Here is an 18,836-nt window from a genome sequence, read left to right on the forward strand (position 1 = left end):
ATCGTCCTCCTGGCTGCCTGGGGATATAATGCTGTCTGTCTGTCGTCGTATCGCGTAAGTAAACTGTCGTCTCGCTTTCTAATTTGCCGCTGTCATCGCGGGTCTGTGGGTGGCATCTTCGGTGGGTGTCGACAGAGAGTCGTCAATCTCCTCTGGTTCTTGAACCGCTTTCTTAAGCGTCTCTCCGACGGTCTTATCCTCAGTCAAAGAGAGTCTTCGCTCAGAGGTGGGAGTGGTCACCGAGGATCCATTGTCGCTCCAGTGATCCTCTGTCACGCCAGTGTAGATGGATGAGGTGTGTTTCTTGTTGTTCGATGCGACATCCGAGGATTGGGCCGGGACGTCGTCGTCGGCCTCTGAAGATTCAGGCTTGTGCTGGGGCTCTTCTGCGGCGGCATCGCTCTCCTCGCTATCAGAGTGCTCAGCCTCATGCTCCTTCTGGTTCTTTTGGGTTGCCTCTGGCTTGTGGGCCTCTGGCTTCTGGGCCTCTGGCTTCTGGGCCTCTGGCTTCTGGGCCTCTGGCTTCTGGGCCTCTGGCTTCTGGGCCTCTGGCTTCTGGGCCTCTGGCTTCTGAGCCTCTTGCTCCTGGTCCTCCTGCTCGGTCGCGGCCACGGCGTCAATGTTGCTCAGGTCGACGTCCTTGTCTTCCACGTCGCCATCGCTGCTAAACGTCTGGCTGAGGGGGCTCTGCAAGTTGAGCCCCTCGCCCGCAGCGTCCTTGTTTGCAATGCGAGACATGCGAGCAGGGCTGCGCGTCGGCAGAGGTGGGGGTACACGCTTAGCGATTGTCACCACATTGCCCCGGGCTTGGATCATGCGAGAGGAGAGCATCTGGGTGCTGGTTCGCTGTACCGCAGCGACCTCAAAGACCACGGGCTCTTCTCCTTCCATGTCATCGTCATGCAGGTCGTCGTCGCTACCGCCATCCTCGTCCAGCCCTTCACCTTCGCTCAACTCTCCGTGGCTCATGGCATCTTCTTCGAGGAGGAGACTCTCCGAAATAGACACGGCATCGCTGTCGCTTAGCTCTGCTTCGTCCGCAGAGTCAGGACCAACGGCCACGTCCCTGGAAATTCTATGCTGAGAGACGTCGGCGAGAGACTTCGTCTCCTCCTCGCGCTCCTCGTCACTGTTATAATCGCCAGCCTCATCTTCGCTGTGTTCTTCCTCCGCCTCCTTCTTCACGCTCTCCTCGTCTGTCTCGTCCTGCTCATGCTCCTCATCTTCCTCCTTCACGGAGGCAATGTACGCTGGAGAAACCCGCCCGTTGCTGTCGCTAGGACCTGGGCTAGGAGACGTCGCGGGCGTGTTGCCCGTGTCAGTCTGCGTACCGGCGTCAGTGACCTGGCTGCGGATCGTACGCATCGACACGTAGCTTCCCCGGTTGCTCCTCGATACAAAGGTATCCATGCTCTGCCGGCTAAACTTGGACGGAGCAACGGGGCTCATGGGGGCTTGGTTAATGTCGAACAAGCTACTTGTTGGGCGTATGCGAGAGCCAGCCTCCCGGATCTCAAGGCCTGCCATTTCCAGCGCCAGGACACCAAAGGGATCGGGATCATCCGCTTGGGGGATGCCAAACGAAGTGTGAGGAGATGCCGGCATGGACAGTGCCTTGGGAGGACTCGTCGTGATTAAGGCGTCGCTTGGCGCCGGCTCGGCGGCGACCTTGTTGATGACGGAGTTGTCGTAGTCGGTTCTTCCCTCGGCCATCTTGAGGACTTCGTTGAGAGCAGTCGTCTCCTCGACATCACGGGCAACGTTTCCGGCAAGGATATCCATGTGGGTGATGTCGTTGGAACCGTAGAAGCGCTCGTTCTCGTTGCTGCGCTCGGACAGCATGCAGCCATGGAGGTTGACGAGCTGCTGCTGGCCTCGGGCTTTCATGTACGTCAGAACGGTGTTGCCCAGCTCTTTCCAGTTGACCTCGGACTCGTCAGAAACGAGCGAGACGGTCTCGCCAGAGCGAAGCTCAACATCTTCGCCGAGCGTCACTCTGGGTCTGCTGACGGACTCGAGCGCGGAGAGACTGGTGATGACCAGCACACAGTCGTAGACGTCGACGCCGATGATGAAGCTGAGAGTTGGGGTGTGAAGCATGATGCCTGAAGGCGGAGACCAGGTGCCGTCGGATTTCCTGGCAATGAGAATGCCCGAGCCGCCCGAGCCGGTCATCCATAGACCGCTTCGCATGCATGTGAAGACGGCAATGCCAGCGGCATTCTGCATGATTCGTTTAGGGATCTTCTTGGGAATGAGGTCTAGCGTTCTGGTGCCCGATGAGGTGGATGCTGGAGACATCGGCACGTCGGTTTCGGTAGGGGCGAAATAGCCGTCGACTGTCGAGTCCCGCGTTAGCATCTGCAGTCTTACAAGGTGCGTACTATAGTAGTATGTAGATAAGTAGATACTTTGGGCTCCGAGCCAGGGCAATTGGTGTATGGGATAGTGAAACAGAGGACCCCGATCCGTCTGGATGAAGAAGCGCACACGGACATACCGCAAAAGGACTTGAGGATGCGGGCAGCCTTGTCGCATTCAAGGTCGAGTGTCGCGGGCCAGAAGGCCTCTCGCTGCACGCGCTTGCCCTGGATGCCGTTGGCGGCGTCGGTGTTGATCTTGGAGAGGCCATTGGGGGGCGGAGGCTGCGACGATCGGTTGGGCCAGCCAAAGACGCTGCCAGTCTTGCTGGAGCTGCCGGAGCTCCTCCGGTCCCATGAGGGCAAGAAGGCAGAAACGCGCTGCATGGCTGCGGTGTCGAAAGGGGGTCGGAGGGGGGGGGCCTCTCGGCCGTTCAGAGCAAAGAAATCGTCACCGCGCCGCCGGGAGGGTGGGATGGGGTTGAAGGGGCAGCAGGAGGAGGAGAAGGCGGAGAAAAAGAGGACGGCAAAAACAGCGAGGCGGGACAAGCAACGATTGGAGATGTCATCAGCCGGCCGCGGTCGTCGACGCTGCCACCACGCAACTGATGAGGCCGACGATGGTGGTGGAGGTGGTGAGAAGGAGAGTTCTGGGTTGGAATTCGGCGGCGAACGAGGAGGAGCGCCTCAATGGGCTGCACCGCCCTGGCCGCTCAGAAGCTTACAAGCTCCACAAAGGTGCAATCTTTTCCAGGTTCCAGTGCGTAGTACCACACCAAAACGGACCTGCGCAGCGCTGAACCGGGCCTTGCTGGGGGGGGAAAGGCATGGAAGCCACACAGCTAGGTACTGATCCAGCCACTAAAACGGGCACGGCACTCAGGGCGACAGCGCCGGACCTCAGCCTCCAAAAGACCAATTGAAGGGCACAGCAGTGCCGGGCCCCCTTGTGCTGGCTCCAGGGCGCGGGACCGGATCTGGTTCCAAACCTGGAACCATGGATGGATGACATGGAACCTGAAGAGGCACAACCGGGCTGTCAATCTAGCACTACAAGTATGCGCGGCTGCTGCTGTTAGTGGTCACCTAGCAGCGCCATGGTCGTGACGCTATCGCCTCGTAATACTCGAGCAGATGTTTAAAGAAGAGAAAGAAAAAAAAAAAATCTTGCTAGCGGGAGCGACGGTGGAGGGAACTCTGGAAATCTCCTCCTCCTTGAAGCCTCCATCTTGACGGCTGGCTGTCCTGCCTTGCCTTGCCTGCTCAGACTTTGCTGGTGACCGGCTGACAGCGCACTGATCCATCATCTAACGTGCCGCGCACAGCGACTGGGCCGCCTGGAACAGGGACCTCCAGCGAAGGACCGGGCGAGGACCTGCGAGGCTCTAGCCGCAAGGCTCCACTGCCAGGGGCACGCCGCCGCTAGTTTGAGAGCATCGAGGCTCCTCGGAGCGTCATGGCCGTGATTTGGGTGCGTCTGGCGTGTGTGCGTGTGCGAGTGCATGTGTGTTCACTTGTTCACTCATTCAGGCTCGTTCACTCCTCGAATTTACATTACAGGGGGGCCAGAGGCCACATGCATGCCCGTCTGCCATGCCATGCTACTGTACAATCAATGTCATTATTCGTTCATCGACTCATTGCCCGATCATCCATATCTGCCTTATTTACGTTTCCAGCTCCAGCGGTGTTTTGATACGCGAGCACAAGCAGCAGCAAAGCGACATCACAGGCAAACACAGCTGAGGCATTGCCCTCCGGCTCCCGACTTCATCTCCCGGCATTGCAGTCTCCTATTGTTTGTTTGTTATTTTCTTCATCCGCGTAACCCCCCTTCTTTCCGTTTGCCGTCCCGGGGCGCACGAGCGGCGCATACGCATACGCACATGCTTCGTGCTCGCGGCCTGAAACACCAAAGCCCACCGAGACAACATGGAAATGGAAATGTAATACCTACTAATAACACATGTACATGTAGTAGGTAGTATGCACATGTAAGTACGTGCACCGTCTCGGCCCTCAGCCTCGCCCTCGGCGCGCGTTGTTGCGTTTTGGCGCGCGTCGTCTCATCTCAGTCAATTTCATTTCATTTCAGTCCGTCTGGTCACCGACCACAGGCCATGTCGTGCAACCGCAACCTTTTTGCCAGCCATCTTGTCTGTTGATGCTGTGCGCCGCAGCCAATCACGCCACTCTTGCTGTCGTCCACATGAACCAGTTCGAATGGCTTCTGACTGATCAGATCAGCAGTGGGATTGATTTCATCAGGAGCAGGGATCTTCACTCTGCCGCCCCCCCTCCTCTCTTCTTACGTTCGTACTTGTACTAGTAATCTGCATACATGTTACAGTATGTACTGCACATAACACACCACACTCAGATACGAGTCACAGCACCATTGGCCGCAAGAGATGGCCAGCCTTTTGCGCGTGTCGTCACACTCTTCGTATTGCGCCCAGCCGAGGCCTCTGTAATTACGAACGGAGACATGTACATAGGTATCAGACAAACAACAACAACAACAATAACAACGGGTACGAGGTACTACTACTACTACTAATATCATGTACCCTGCTGATCATTGAATCTGGGAGACGAGAGGGAGAGACATGCATCAGGTACTACACAAGAAGAAACAAACAAAAGTCTCACAGAGTTGCTGCTCACATAGCTCAGCTCCCGTCAAATCTCCACTCGCCATGCTTGCAGGGACATGCTCGTACCAGTTGACTTGAAATCACAGACAGACACCTCCACTCAATCTGAGACCCTTTATTCTTCTTCTTCTTGCCCCAAAGCTCTGCTTCCTCGTCACCTCTCGGGCAAGCAATCCGAGCTCGTCTCACTCTGCTGGTGAGTGACCTCGACAGCCTCCAGCTCATGGCATCCTCCTTCTGCAAGCCCATCCAAAGCCGTGAACAGGAGCATATGTCATTTCACTTCATCCTCCCACCTACATGACATCTGATCCTCTGACTCTCTGACCCTCCCCAAGCCTTCTCCCTCCGTCCACTTCCCCTGCGTGGCAATCAGACGATTAGCGCGTCGATTCGGGTCACATTGACGTCGCACTGCAGGGCCAGGCCGTCCACTCGAAAACCGATCGCGGCTACGGGAGCCGTGCTGTTGCGTGCTAGTAATTGGAATTAATAGCGGGACGGGCATTTTCATGAACCAAGGCGTAACATGGCAAATTAGACGAATAATAGGGCTGCTGCTAGACGATCGGGACGTGAACACCTTGGGCCCTTGATCCTTGCTCCAACTGTCTGAAAGGCTCCAGCTTTTAAACGCAATACCATACATGCTCCTACCACCTACATGTAGTACATGATACCCCAATGAAGAGGTATCTGAGCTCTGTGGGACCCGTCACAATTCAATAAACACTGACACCAGGAGACCAGCCAGCATTCTGTATCGACATCAACTGATTTTTCATAGCGCTGGTAGTCTGCTATTGCCGTTCCCATTGTCAGCGCCGAGGACAATAAGCCAAGCTTGCCAGGCTCCAACAAAGCTCGGTTCACGGGAAGCGGGAGAGCTGCAGCTGGAGCTGGAGCTGGCCCTGGTTTCGTGTTGCCCATCCACTCAACTCCTTTCGTGCTGCCGCTGCGGGTGGCGGGCAAGGCAATTCCCGCAATCGTCGCTCCCCCCAATCTCTCCTGGGACAAACCCTGTGGGATGCGGACGGCGCACAGGTTGGCCCCCGTTGCTGCTGCTTTCAGGTACCTTAAGGTACTGTATGGATGCATTGTCTGTGCCAGCGCTTTTCGCAGATGGGCTGAGGTACACTGCGCCTGCGCCGAGATTGCCCCAAAAGGACAACCGACACAATACATGTCATGTACCTGCCTACATATTCGTTCTCAGAACTTGTGCGACTGTGATGCTGGTTTCATCGCTGCTGTCTTTGATGCCCCTGCATGTAAGGTAGAGCTTGGTGGCATCCAGATGTCGCTCCGTTGTGCCCACTAAACTAGGTACACAGGTCAACTGTCAGCCAGAGAATGACACCGTGCTCATCCCCGGCAGTGTCTCATTCATTGATGAATTGGGCCTGATACACATTTGGAAAAAGGCAAATGGATCAAAGCTGGACTGTAGTATCAGACATGCTCATGCAACTAATCGCTTGTTGATGGTGAAGAGACGAAAGGGAGGTTGTCTGCCGGCCAACCTTACTGCTAGATATGACAGCTTTTACAGTAGCTTTCTTCATCCAAGCTTCTCAAAGAATGATGAACACATCATGAAACAGGAAAACCCTTTCGATTATATACCGTACAATACCTTGATAGACACCAGCCGCAATAGCTCGTTTAGTATGCATATATGCAAGCCGATGACAAGGCATCTCCTGTGGACATCATCCGACGATGGTTCAGCTTCCCGTTTAGCCAAGGCAGACGATCATCACATACAGTATATTTATATCGACCATGTCAGACCTTGGTTCATAAAAGCCCCTCGGAATCTCGACTCTTGACAAGACACGCCTTTTCATTGTATTGGCCAAGTATCTCTTTGGAAACTGTCACAGTCGTATCTTAGGATTGTAGCTGTTCATCTAAACCAACCAATTTCAAGTACAATGCACTTGAAATTGCGAAATAGAACTGATGTCGTAAAGCTGTTCCTTGAGTCTCTTCGCTCCAACTCATTATCATCGTCGAGAGAGACTTCTACATGCAACTCCTCGATTGTCCAACAATGCGAAACAAAATCAAAAACCGATAACACAGATTCCATCCAGGCCACCTTAAAGTAGCCTACATACAGGCGATACATATCGCAACGCACTCATGGGGACGTGAGAACTCACTGTCGGTCGTGTCTCGTCTATAGCGAGGACAACTTGAACAGGAAAAGAAGCAAAAGTACATGCTTAACAGATTCCTCAAAGGCTAGGTACATGTTCTGCTAAGGGGTACAAGCTAGTGGAGTGAAAAATCATCAGACGTCGCATCACCAAGTCATCGCAACTTCGCCTCCTCATCTCTCACCTCGCAAACAGCCTTCCACATGCCTCCAACTGCCGTACAATCAATTCCATCACCATCTCATTGAACCATCAATCTCCTTCTCACGACCACCTCAAATCTCATCTCCACCCTTAATACCGAGATCATCACGCCCACACGCCACAGTCACAAAAAATTCATCTCAGAAATGTTCAAGTCAGCCATTCCCTCAAACTGAAACAAAGCGCTGCAAAAAAATAATAATACATATTTACATAAGAAAACTTACTCTTCCATATGTTGAATATAGGGCCTACAAGAACCTGTCACCCAACACCCGCCTGGGCGTCGGCGTCGCCGTCATCGCCTGGGGCATCGCAGGGCTGTACATTTCCGACAAGGCTGAAGAATCGTTCGGCTTCACACCGACCGAGGAGGACAAGGCTGAGCTGCGCAACTTGGCGCCCAGAATCACCACTGTGGAAAAGACCAAGGACCAGCCAAGATGACATGGGAAAATAACGACTAGCTCACCGATCGACCTCAAGAGCTCTCACGACATCACTAACCAGTCTCTCTCGCGCAAGAACAATGGACTTTCATTTCCAAAGTTTGCAGAAACGGCGTACTCTCGTACTGCCAGCAGTATCACTCATGAAAGGGCAAATGTATCATCAAATCGCATTGTCTCCTAGAGGCTGCTACTAGAGACACCTGTAGTTGTACACTGATTGGGCTGCTTTTATTCTCACATATACTCTGTACAGTTCATCCATGAATGCCCGCCTGTCTTTCATCCTCCACTCCCACCGGCCATTCCGTCCCATTCTGCTTTTCTTTTGTCATCCTTCGTACCTCCGGGAACACAGCGTAGAGCCACACTCATTATTGTAGCCCAAGCCGAAATCATGAAATCGTACCAGGTAACTACCATAACCGGCCAGGACCTCCCCTCTCTATATCGGATCGAAATCTAATGAAATCAACTCCACAACCATCTATCCGGACTGAAAATGCAATGTGCAGCACACGAAGACGCCACCGATGCCGAGCCTTATGCATTGCATGACAAGTCCAACATGGGGTCTTGTCACGCGCATGGTTGCCCATATCCGCGATCCAGTCGTTTGCGTTGTCAAATAGACGAGAATAAAAGGAAAAGAGAACAAAGAAACCAGACGTTGAGAGGAAAGGGAAGTCGAAATCGAAATCGAATCAAGCCGAAACTCCTCAAAATGCAATCACCCTGCGGTTTTTTTTTTTTTTAGTCTTCCTTTTTTTGTGTTGTTTTGTTTTGATCTTCTCCTTTTTCTCCTCCCCAGTTACAGAAAGAATCGACAGTATCGATCGCAGACGCAGTCAATGTAATCCGACAATCTCTGCCGCACAGCTAGGAGATTGTATACCCCTAAAGCCCCCAGTGATAGGCTTGAGGATATCCCTCCATCGCTGGCGAGGTCAGCTAATGCCAGTGGTACTTCTTGCATACCTAGTAGTGAGGTATACCAGTACCTGTGGCAGACAGCCGGACCAGTGAGAGAAGCATCAGCCAGAGATTTTACTCTCCAGCATGTCGGCACCAAAGGAGGGCAGCTTCCACGTTCTCAAAGTCTCTCGTCTTCCCTTGTATCGCGGGAGGGGGGTCCACATGGGGACGCCACAGCTACTCCTGGGAATTAGGCTCGGCCTTGGTTGCGGTCTGTGTCTGTCCGTGATTAGGGGCTGGTAGCAGAGAAGGGTGGATTGGAGATGGATGCGCACCAGCCTGGAAGACCTGAGACCAGTCAAGGCCCGGTTGTTGGTTCGGGTTGGAGCCGCCGTACATGGGGATACCATTCTGACCAGGAGGCATGCTGTAGGTCGGCATCTGCTGGTTGGCCATGGAACTGGACACGTCGCCGCCGTACTGCTGGGAGCCGCCCATAACAGGGCCGTTCATGTTCCTCCGGTCTGCATTCCCATCGTCAATTCGACCCATGCTGCTTGATCGCGAGAGCTGGCTCTGGTCACCTGTCATGTTGTTCATCCCATCCTGAACGGCAACGATGCCAAAGGGGTGCACAATGTTGTTTCCTCCCATGTTGCCAAGTCCGTTCAAATGGTTCAGATCTTGTCCATTCTCAAGAGCGGCCTTCTGCGCCTGCGCGTTCTTCTTGACATGGGCCTGAGGGTGGGACAGATGGCTAGCGCCCGTGGGGTTGCCGCGGCGGATGGAGCACTTCTGGAAGTGACGCTTGAGGATGTCGCTTCGGGAGAAGGTATCCCGGCAGAGGACACACATGTAGGGGCGATCACCAGTGTCTAGAGAGGAAAGCTTGGTCAGCACGCAAAGACGCCTTTCAAACGATAGGCAGCTTCATCAGTGGCAGGCAGGGACTTACGGCGAAGCAGGTGGCGCTTCAGGTGCTTGGCATGCAGATACGTCTTTGTGCAGTGAGGGCAAGGGAATTTGCCGTCGGCATCCTTGACAGGGATGACGGTGTTCTTTGCGCCAGTTCCCGCAGCCTGGGCAGTAGGCCGTCCAGGAGCGCTGGGCAAGATGCCTCGGCGACCCTGAGAACCAACGACGTGGGTCGGCTGCTCGCCGTCCGGGAGGATCGGGTTAGGCTGCATCAGAGAACCCGGGCCGTAGGGCGAGGCCACACCGGGTTGCGCCATGAGACCACCGGGAGGCATTGGACGCAGGACAGGAGGACCGCGGCCGCCAACCGGCGCAGGAGCAATCGGCTGAGGGTGAGAGACGGCAGTGGTGGCCTGGGGCATCATAGCGGCAGATGTGGCATATCCCTGGTGAGGGTATGGGTTCTGTGCCATTGAGTAGATGCCAGGGCGAGGACCAGGCTGCGACGTCTGCTGCTGGTAGCTGGGCAGGTTGTTCTGCGTAGGCGTGTTGGGAGTGCCTGGGGTTCGCGGCGTATGCGGGTGGCTACCGTAGAGCGGCTGCATCGCAACGGTGTGAGGCTGCAGAGGAGGAAGCGTCTGCGGCAGAGGAGAGCCGGTCTGCAGCTGGTGAGGCGAGATGGCAGTGGGAGACGGGTAAGTCTGCGCCGCGGATGTCGGGACGCCGTTGTTCTGGTACTGAGGGTTGTCCATGATGCTGCGCGAAGACGCGTCGAGAGACGACGTGTGCTGTTGTTCTTTCTTTTTTTTTTCCCGACTACCGCAAGGGAGACAGAGACAGCGGATTCAACAGGCTGCGACCAAGAAGCGGGCAGCAACGTCGAAATCGAGCAATTGGCGAGATAAACACCGACGACGACGCGCTGATGGATCAGGAAGAGTTCGAGAACAAAGGATGAAAGCGTAAACGCGAGTTTACAGTCTTTCTATGAGGCCCACGCGTGATGTTGCGAGAGGGCTGCGGCGTTCTGGGGAAGGTGGAGGTGAGGCTCTGGGTATAACAGGTCCCTCACGAGAAAAGTTGGTTAGGTAGGGAACAGTTGGAGTGGGGTGGAGAACTGGGTCTCGTTCCTTTTTTATCCTGGAGAGAACCTGTCAGTTGGCTGCGAAAAAGGCGAAAGTATTCCGTGGAAGAGGGAAAGGAAAAGAAAAAAAAAATCAAGTGCCAAAAGCGTGGAGGGTGCGAGAAAGGGCGCTAACAGGGGGAGGGGGGTGGAGTGGCAACAAGCGCCATTTCAGGGTGCCGAAAACACCAGTGCAAAAGTGGGGCGCTGCAGCAACAGTGCAGCGGTGCAGCCAAGAGCAGTGCAGTGCGCGGCAGTACCGAGTACCTGTACAAGCACCAGCGCGCGTACCGGTACCGGTCCCCAAGGTCGAAGTGCTGGGAACAGGGCAAGTGTATATCGGTGACCGTTGGCAGTTGCAGCAGCGCGGCCATTGCGAGAGACCGCGAAGACGGCCAGTGGCGAGTGGAGCCAGAAGCGCTATCAGGCGGTATCGCGAAGGCCGCAAGCAAAAAAAGGCCAAAACTTCGGACCGGGGGCAGCACGCTGCAAAGAGATGCAGAAAGACACAGCGGGCAGGGAATTGGGTTAGGGTTGAATCCTTCTAGCAGGATGGGAATAAGGCAATGGGTACGGGCAGCTCTGGTGCAGGTAAGGGTTCTGGCGGGCAGGCTGGGGCATGGGCTTGGAGGGGGAGGGGAGGGGATCCAGCAGAGGCTGTTTTCCCTCTGCTTGTGTGGTGACCTTTTTTTTTTTTTTTTGGAGAAGGCAAAAAAAGACGGAACGGCGACCGAGGGGCCCTCTTTTGTCCACATACCTTGGCAGTACCGCGCGGGTCGATATCCGATGGCGCAGAGAAACCAAGAGGCTTCTGGCTGTGCAAAGCAGACGCGTTCAAGGGTCAGGCGCGAGAGACAGTGGACGTCGATGCTGAGAATCGACGAGGCAATGAGAGAAGACGAGTGAAGAAGGTGGGAGAAGAGAAAAAGGACGAGAAGAACTCGAGGGCAGGAGGATAGTTGTGCTATCGCTGTGATTTTAGCATACAAGGTCGCTCGGAAAAAATGCGGCGAGCGCAAGGACGCTAAGCCAAGCACAGATAGGTAGGTACTCGACTCGGACCGGGAGGAGGTACTTCGACATTGCCTGCCCCAAAACGCGTCGGACGAGGGGAATTGAGAAACGCAAAATCAATACAGGCAGTAGGGTGGCAGTAGACAGTACTTCCAACCTCCTTCGTATTGTGAGGACAACGTACAATTACGGCCCGGCAGCTTACGACGTCTTGACATCAGAACAACAGATATCGGAAGACTTGATAACAAGTATTTGCCTCAACTCATAGAGCAATTGCTAACAAAGTCTCATCTCTGGACGTTTTTTTCGCACAGTCGCAACAGTCGTGGTGTGTCCAAGAGGCGGGGCCTGAGGGAGGAGGGAGGTTATATAAGGTACCTAGTGCTTCAAAAACTCCAAAGTTTCCGCTAGATTTCTCTCCATCTTCCTTCTATTTCCTCTCCTCCTACTATAGTTTTCCTACCTAGTATCTAACGCTCTCATTGCGCCATCTATCCATCTAACACTGAAGCCACCAGATGGAACAAAAAATTTTGTCGTGGCGTTTTTTCGAAGGGTAGCCGTAACAGTACGCAGACGTGGCCGGCGCTTCTCTCACCTTCTTTTCCAAACCACTACCTAGTAGGTAGGTAGCGCATCATCGCCTTTTCCGAACCTGTTCTCGCTCTTCGGCTCCGGCGAATGTTTGTACGTACCACTACCTACCTACCTACCTACCTTAGGTAGGAACTGTGCTGGACAAATTCAGCGCACGGGGCTCGTCGCTCGCTGTTGTCCTCCCATTTTGCCATGTACTCGGCAGAGGTACCGTGTACTTTTCAACAGAGGATGATCGGTCGCGCAACTTGCGCGGTACTTCCAGCGTACTTGCGGCATCATGCTCATCACCTGCCGCATCCAGCCGCCGTCCTAGGCCGTTGAATGTACCGGGAGGTATCATGGATGAGGCAAAGGTTGGAACAGAACCCCTTCCCTGTCCATCGTCCTGCTGTACATGCTACTAGGTACCTGTAAGTACGGTGTCTTCACAGTTCCCTTCACTCTCTCCCGAGGGTCTTCTCAGTTTCCCTGGTACGAGTATTAGCAGAGATAGACACCCATCTCCAAAGGCTTCCACGCCTCCGGTGAAGCAGGGCGAAGCCCTCATCTACCGACACCGACGTTTATCTGTGTCAGACATGCCTCAACGAGCCGCGATTCAAGTCAATTTCTGTTATGAGCACAAGAAAGCCCTTGGCCGCTTGTCTCGGCCACGGCAAATGGTACGAGACGCCAGAATACCAAGACAATGAGCGCTCAGGGCTCGAATGATGCCAGCGCCGCGACCAGGGGGCGGCACTTTTTACTCTTTCGCGTAGCGACAGGGATGCGAAGCTCTGGCGGCAGACGGTGCCGATGCTCGGGGGGGTGTGTCATGGCCTCTTTTCTCTTCCATGTCTTTTTTTTGTGACGGCTCGTCTCAGTGAGCGAGAGAAGCAAACGTCTTCTCTGGCCCTGCTCCCGGCCGAGCCCCTCGTCATTGGCGAGCTGGCTGGGGAAAATACAGAGTAAACGCGGATCGCGCTGCAATAATGCCCATGTCGCTCCCTAGCCTCCTTACCTTACCTTACATGTATGTACAAGTCTGCGACTCGCTCCAAGCATGAGTGCGCCATCTCGTCCTAGCTCCTGGGCTGCCAGCAGCGAGTGCTGCCAAGTGGCATTGATGCCAATGCTACCGTATCCGGCGCCTGATGTGCTGGGTTGGAGACTCGCCTGGCCCGTCTATCTGACCTGGCCATTTTGCCTCGCTTTCGATCACGGCCTGGCTCCATCGCAACCCAAAGGCGAAGAATAGCCCAAAGTGCCTCGCAGCAAGAGGAATACCTCATCTCCCTAGGTAGGCATTGACCACCATCCTCACCACCACCTTCTCCTCCTCCCTCTTTCTCCGCCTCTCCAACATCATCATACATGTCCTTGCGCCATCCACAAGTAAGGTAGAGCGGTAAAGTGACACTCGGTCGTAGAGAGACTCTCACTTTCCGAGAGACGGGAGTGTTTGAGTGAACCTAGAGTACCTTAGGAACATGTAGGTAGGTAAGATATTGCAGTGGTGCCGCGCACGAAGTAGCATGTGCATACATACATATGCAATACTTGGAGGAATGACTGTGCCGGCTGCATCCTTCACAAAGGGCCAATTACAGAAATCGCCATCCTGACTGAGCCATCCATGCATCTTCTCCTCATTTTGCTGCTCGGGGAGCACTTGGCCGGGATGCATTTGCTCCCTAGTAATTACCTCATAAAGAGCCGTCCAGTAGGTGTTTGATCACTACCGCCGAGGTTGTTCTCGGCCGTGGAAGCTCCGTGTTCTCATCTAGTATCACTGACTTGTTTTCATATATATATATTTATATATATTCTCGTACTTCAATGTCTTGAGAGGCGGTGGGTGTGTGTCTCCGGCTGCTGCCACCAGAAAAAGCACATGTCCCCTCGTACGAGAATATGCCACCCAGTAGGCATATCAAGGCTGGTACGGTGACAGTGCAGAAATCAGATGGCTGAGCACGGCACTAGCTCAATTTTGCCCTTTCTTGTTGGCGGGTATGTCGACCAATTGGTCATTAGTATGGCGAGGTTGTGAAGCAGACTTGGTCGACATCTTTATCACTCAACGCAACCACCATGTGTGACTACGGACATAATCTGCCGGCTTTGGCACTCGACTGCCACCCACGGCGTTGCTACTAACAACAGCCACTGACACAACTACCTAGAACCAAGAATATGCCTCTGGGGGTTAGCACTCGCGAGCTGTTGCATGCTAACGCGTGCACTAACAGTCAATGCCAACTCCCAGGACTAGACTGCCTTGGTCGCGCATGGCATTGGCAGACCCTACTTACATTTCGATGCAATGCTACTGCGGTAAGGTGGTGCAGCGGTCTAGCTGCAAGTACCAACAGGTGATATCAACGACAATGCCCAAAGCAATTGGCAACGATCTGGCATTGATGGGATCCCGCATCACGCGGGATGTTGAAATACAGGGTATCACCGCTAATGTACCTACTGCGGGTTCCGCATCAGCCTCTTCCGCATCACATGATTACCAAAATGGCTCCCAAGAAGGTGAAATTGAGTCGTGTATGTAGGCATATCTGCCCGACATGAGACAAATCTCAAGGGTTTGATTGGCAAGCCAGTGGACAATCCAGGTCGATGAACGACAGCGCAAAGGAATTGGAGAATGATACACGGAAAATAAAGGGGAAAAAAAGAAGAAGAACAAGAAGAAGAAAATAGAGCAAAAAGACAAGTGAAACAGGGGACCAATGCGCCTCATGATTGTTACTGTCTGCGACATGACTTCCACGTTCGTGCCAGCAGCAGACACCTAGCCCAGGTGGCAGGCAGTAGCAGTACCGCACCTCCTTCCCCAATGTACTATCTCGACATGTCGGCAGGAAGACACGATCGATCTTGGGAAGGCGCTGTCTATCATGTGGAGGTAGGCTCGGCTTCAATGCCCAGCCCCAATCCCTCAATTTGTTCCTCTCATTTTCTTCCCTGCGCAACACCCTCTTCTTCTTCCCTCTCCCTCCGTGCCAGAAGTCTCAAGGCGGCCAAGTGCTCTTCGTGCTTCTCCCTTCCCAGCTTGCTGACGGCGTACAGGGAGGAAAAGTCTTTTCATGATTAATTGTACAGCGCACGGAGCACGGCGTACAGCAGGTACTCTAGCTAATTGTCCGGATTTGCTGGCCATGCGCACGAGTCAAGCAGGAGCATGCTAATCCAAGTGCTAGCACGAAGTATTTTCGAGTCCGGTCCGACACTTGGTTGGGTGTCGACTTCGAAGTATTGAGAAGGCGAACTAAGTACAACATATTTTGGCCTCAGCAGCCTGCGACAACGCTACTAATTGGGGATAAAAGTTCCGCACCACACCACATATTCGTGTCACAGAGCAGGTCGGCTTCAACACTGCGATTGTGATGGAAACGAGAAGGATCGGCAGCCGCTACCCTTGCCGGAGTGCTCAGACGAATTGCATCCCACCGAGCTTGCACTCGTGCGAGATCACGTCATCTTTGTCGTCTTCCATCTCGTACTGTGCGTGAAATTGTCAAGCTTGAGTGTTTCTCAATGCCACCTCCGTTTTCACCTCATGAGTCTTCCCGGACTGCGAAACGCAGCGCGTTGGATGGTGAAGAAGGACCCCAAACGCCAGCTTGGTCATACATACATAGCATGTCCGCCAATCGGTGCCGTTACGCGTGCACATACCTACAAGTGAAAGACGCCTTCTAAGGCACCCCTGCTCCATGTCAAACAGCGAGGACCAATGGCATCTGGTAGCGGCTTCAGTGGCATCGAGCCCACAAAATATCTTCTTGGTAGTCAGATCGTGGTGGTGGATCCAGGCCACACCCTCCTTCTTGCAAGAACCTCAGGGCCCCCATGTCCGCTTGATCTCTTGCGTTCCCTCCTGAGCGGCAGTGATCCAGAAAGCTTCGACGCGGAATCCAGAAGCACTGGAGCCCTCGAGCGGTGGGGTCTTCCCGCTGAGGGACGCAGATTTGGATTTGGAGGACCCCGTTTCCTCGCCCCCCAGGTAGATTTCGTTGGACCAGACAATCGACGCCTCGCTTTAGTCTCTTGCGGCTGTTTTGGAAGAGTCCAACGGCTCAACATTCTCGAAAACGCCGTGCGAGTGCGACTGACTGTCGGCCAGACGTATCAACGAGCCTCAGGCTTTCAACAGGATGACAATGGCCGATGCGCCCCTAGCTCCCCCCCCAGACTTGTCCATGACCAACGCTTTCGTCGTCGGACAACGGCCGAAAGGGAGCCCAGCAGATCCGGCCCTCGCTACTGTTCTTGCGAAAATTGTCCGCCGGAGCCATCCTGGTAAGACAGTTTTGTCACCACCACCCAACCCAATACCAGTAAAGTACTGCGCAACTTCCTATTGATTTGGCTCTATTTTCTGTTGTGTTTGACGCCCAGTGTCGATCCAACAACAAGGGGCCATTTGGTCTGTGTTGTTGTTGTATCACCTTTCTTTCTGTCATCTCCTCCATCCATGCGGATTGCCATCCCAATCCTGGATTCCATTCGCATCACTCATTTGACACGCATTGTTTGACGGTGACCTAACGTACCTGTACTTAGTTGTATTACTGAAGGCTCCAATTTCATGCTATTCCTGCAGCACAGGCGCGTCATTGACGAGGTCTAGCAAGGGGGTATAATTTCACCTCTAGAGTTCGGACATGCCCTCACCGACGAGGAAAATTGACACACCTCGAACTCATCTCTAGTACCATACCATAAACCGTGGACTGATCTCGGTGGGTGGGTATCAGAGCCTACTAGTTGGGATCATGCGCTTCCTGATCTGAAACAACCAGGACAATGAAAACGATCAAACGATCAGAGGCAAATCTGTGAATCCGTGGCGTCTGTGGCTCGTGGCGATAGGTACGAAGCACGAGTTGCAACACCGTCGGAATCGTTTCTATTCAGCCTGGTACGCGGCTAATTGGGGGGTCGCCGCAGTGTTACGTCACCGCCCTCCTTCCTGCCAGCGAAACATACATAGTTCACCCTGGCACCTCTGCAACTCCCGAGCATTCCCCAAAAGGCCTAGCGCTATGCTTGCTCGGCACCACTGCGCCTCACCGCCTGACGTGCAGATTTTTTGGCCTCATCTCTCCAGCATCTTATCGGTCCAGCAACAGCCTGCGGCGAGTCAATCCTCACCACCATTAGCGCAGCACGGAATCGAGACAAATGGAAGCATCCTAGCCGGCTGACAAATGGAGCGTGCCATACCCTTTATTCTGCACCATGGCCAAAAGCGGCAGCAAGCCCGCCTACCAAGGTCGATTCCAACCGTCACCAGTGACAGGTGGCTGACCAAGTGCCAGTGGCGCCCTCACGAAGATGCATGAGTCGCCGGATACGAGTAAGGAGGTCGGGGACCAAGGTACCTTCTACTTGGCGGCATTACGACGGGTGTGCGAGGTGAGAAACTGGCCATGTCATGCCTGGTGACGTCGTACCACCAGCGACGACGAGCAATAATGAGACAGACAAGGAGAAGGACAGAGCAGGGGAACCATCATGGCACGAGTCGCTACCTTGCAGAGAGTCGAGGGACGGGGAGCACGAAGTTAACAGTAGGGACGAATATCAGTTGACTGAATGTCCTCACTAGATATGGCGGCCCGGATTCGCACACGACAACGGCTTACTCCTGCTCGTGCTGAAGATTCACACTTGCGCGCGCACTTTTGGGAATCCCCAAAGCGGTGCAATACTGTATAGTATTTGGGTGGTTTGGGCACGAAGACGCTTGCCGAAGAGCAGCATCGCGATTCGAACGCGCACCAATCACTGGGAATCCCTGTCGGCTGTCTGGCGTCTGTCGAATTGCTCTCTTTTTCCCTTTCCCTGCTCACTGCACCAAGCCAGAACCGGAACTGCTCAATATGGGAACCCGAATGGCGTTCCATATTCTTTCTGTGAAACCTGAGGCGAACCCGTCAACACGTCTTTAAGCCAACGAACCGGCAAATCGACAACGCTCCATTCTCCATACTGGGGGGCGGGATGATGCTATGGTCCTCCTTCTTCCTCAGAGTCTAGCATGCCAGCCTCATTTCCAGCCTTCTGGGTTCCGATCGATCGTGGCAGAACTGAACGCACGAATAGGGCTCTTGTGTAACACTGGAGAGGACCACGGGTGGCCGCCTGGTATCCATTCTGTCCGCACACTTACTTCGGCATTGGGCCAACGTTCCTGGCGATGTAGCGGGACCGGTAGCATGAGTGGAGAGTTGCTGGCTGCCCGTTCCGAGCATCTCCATCGACCCCATTTCCACTGCGTTGCCAGATCCGTTGGGGTCTAGATGAGTGCTTGTGGCCTATTTGCCTACCAACGCTCGCATCGGGGAGGAACCACAGCGGACGTCCCCCGTATGTTCTTTTATTTTTTTCTCCGTTGACGATTTCCGTTACCCTTCATGCCAGCACAC

General features: G+C 54.1%; 3 protein-coding genes across 3 annotated transcripts; 1 reads left to right on the forward strand and 2 right to left on the reverse strand.

The window, feature by feature from the left end:
• Window positions 1-1,284: 1,284 nt before the first annotated feature.
• Window positions 1,285-2,747, reverse strand: TRIREDRAFT_56146 (uncharacterized protein; the record flags this gene model as incomplete). The annotated part of the gene is made up of 2 exons (XM_006962238.1): window positions 1,285-2,339; window positions 2,501-2,747. Coding segments are annotated over 2 exons (1,302 nt in total), but the record flags the coding sequence as incomplete, so codon positions are not given.
• Window positions 2,748-7,413: 4,666 nt separating this feature from the next.
• On the forward strand, window positions 7,414-7,872 carry TRIREDRAFT_74638 (uncharacterized protein). The gene is made up of 2 exons (XM_006962025.1): window positions 7,414-7,540; window positions 7,635-7,872. Exons 1-2 carry the CDS (start codon window positions 7,533-7,535, stop codon window positions 7,831-7,833), a joined length of 207 nt encoding a protein of 68 aa, XP_006962087.1. The 5' UTR covers window positions 7,414-7,532; the 3' UTR covers window positions 7,834-7,872.
• A 989-nt stretch (window positions 7,873-8,861) lies between these two features.
• Window positions 8,862-10,417, reverse strand: TRIREDRAFT_21433 (uncharacterized protein; the record flags this gene model as incomplete). Its single annotated transcript, XM_006961908.1, has 3 exons — window positions 8,862-9,023; window positions 9,086-9,625; window positions 9,706-10,417. The coding sequence occupies 3 exons, from the start codon at window positions 10,415-10,417 to the stop codon at window positions 9,001-9,003; spliced, it is 1,275 nt and encodes a 424-aa protein (XP_006961970.1). The 3' UTR covers window positions 8,862-9,000.
• Window positions 10,418-18,836: the final 8,419 nt, after the last annotated feature.

This window comes from Trichoderma reesei, assembly GCF_000167675.1.
Source record: "Trichoderma reesei QM6a unplaced genomic scaffold TRIREscaffold_2, whole genome shotgun sequence".
Lineage (NCBI taxonomy): Eukaryota > Fungi > Ascomycota > Sordariomycetes > Hypocreales > Hypocreaceae > Trichoderma > Trichoderma reesei.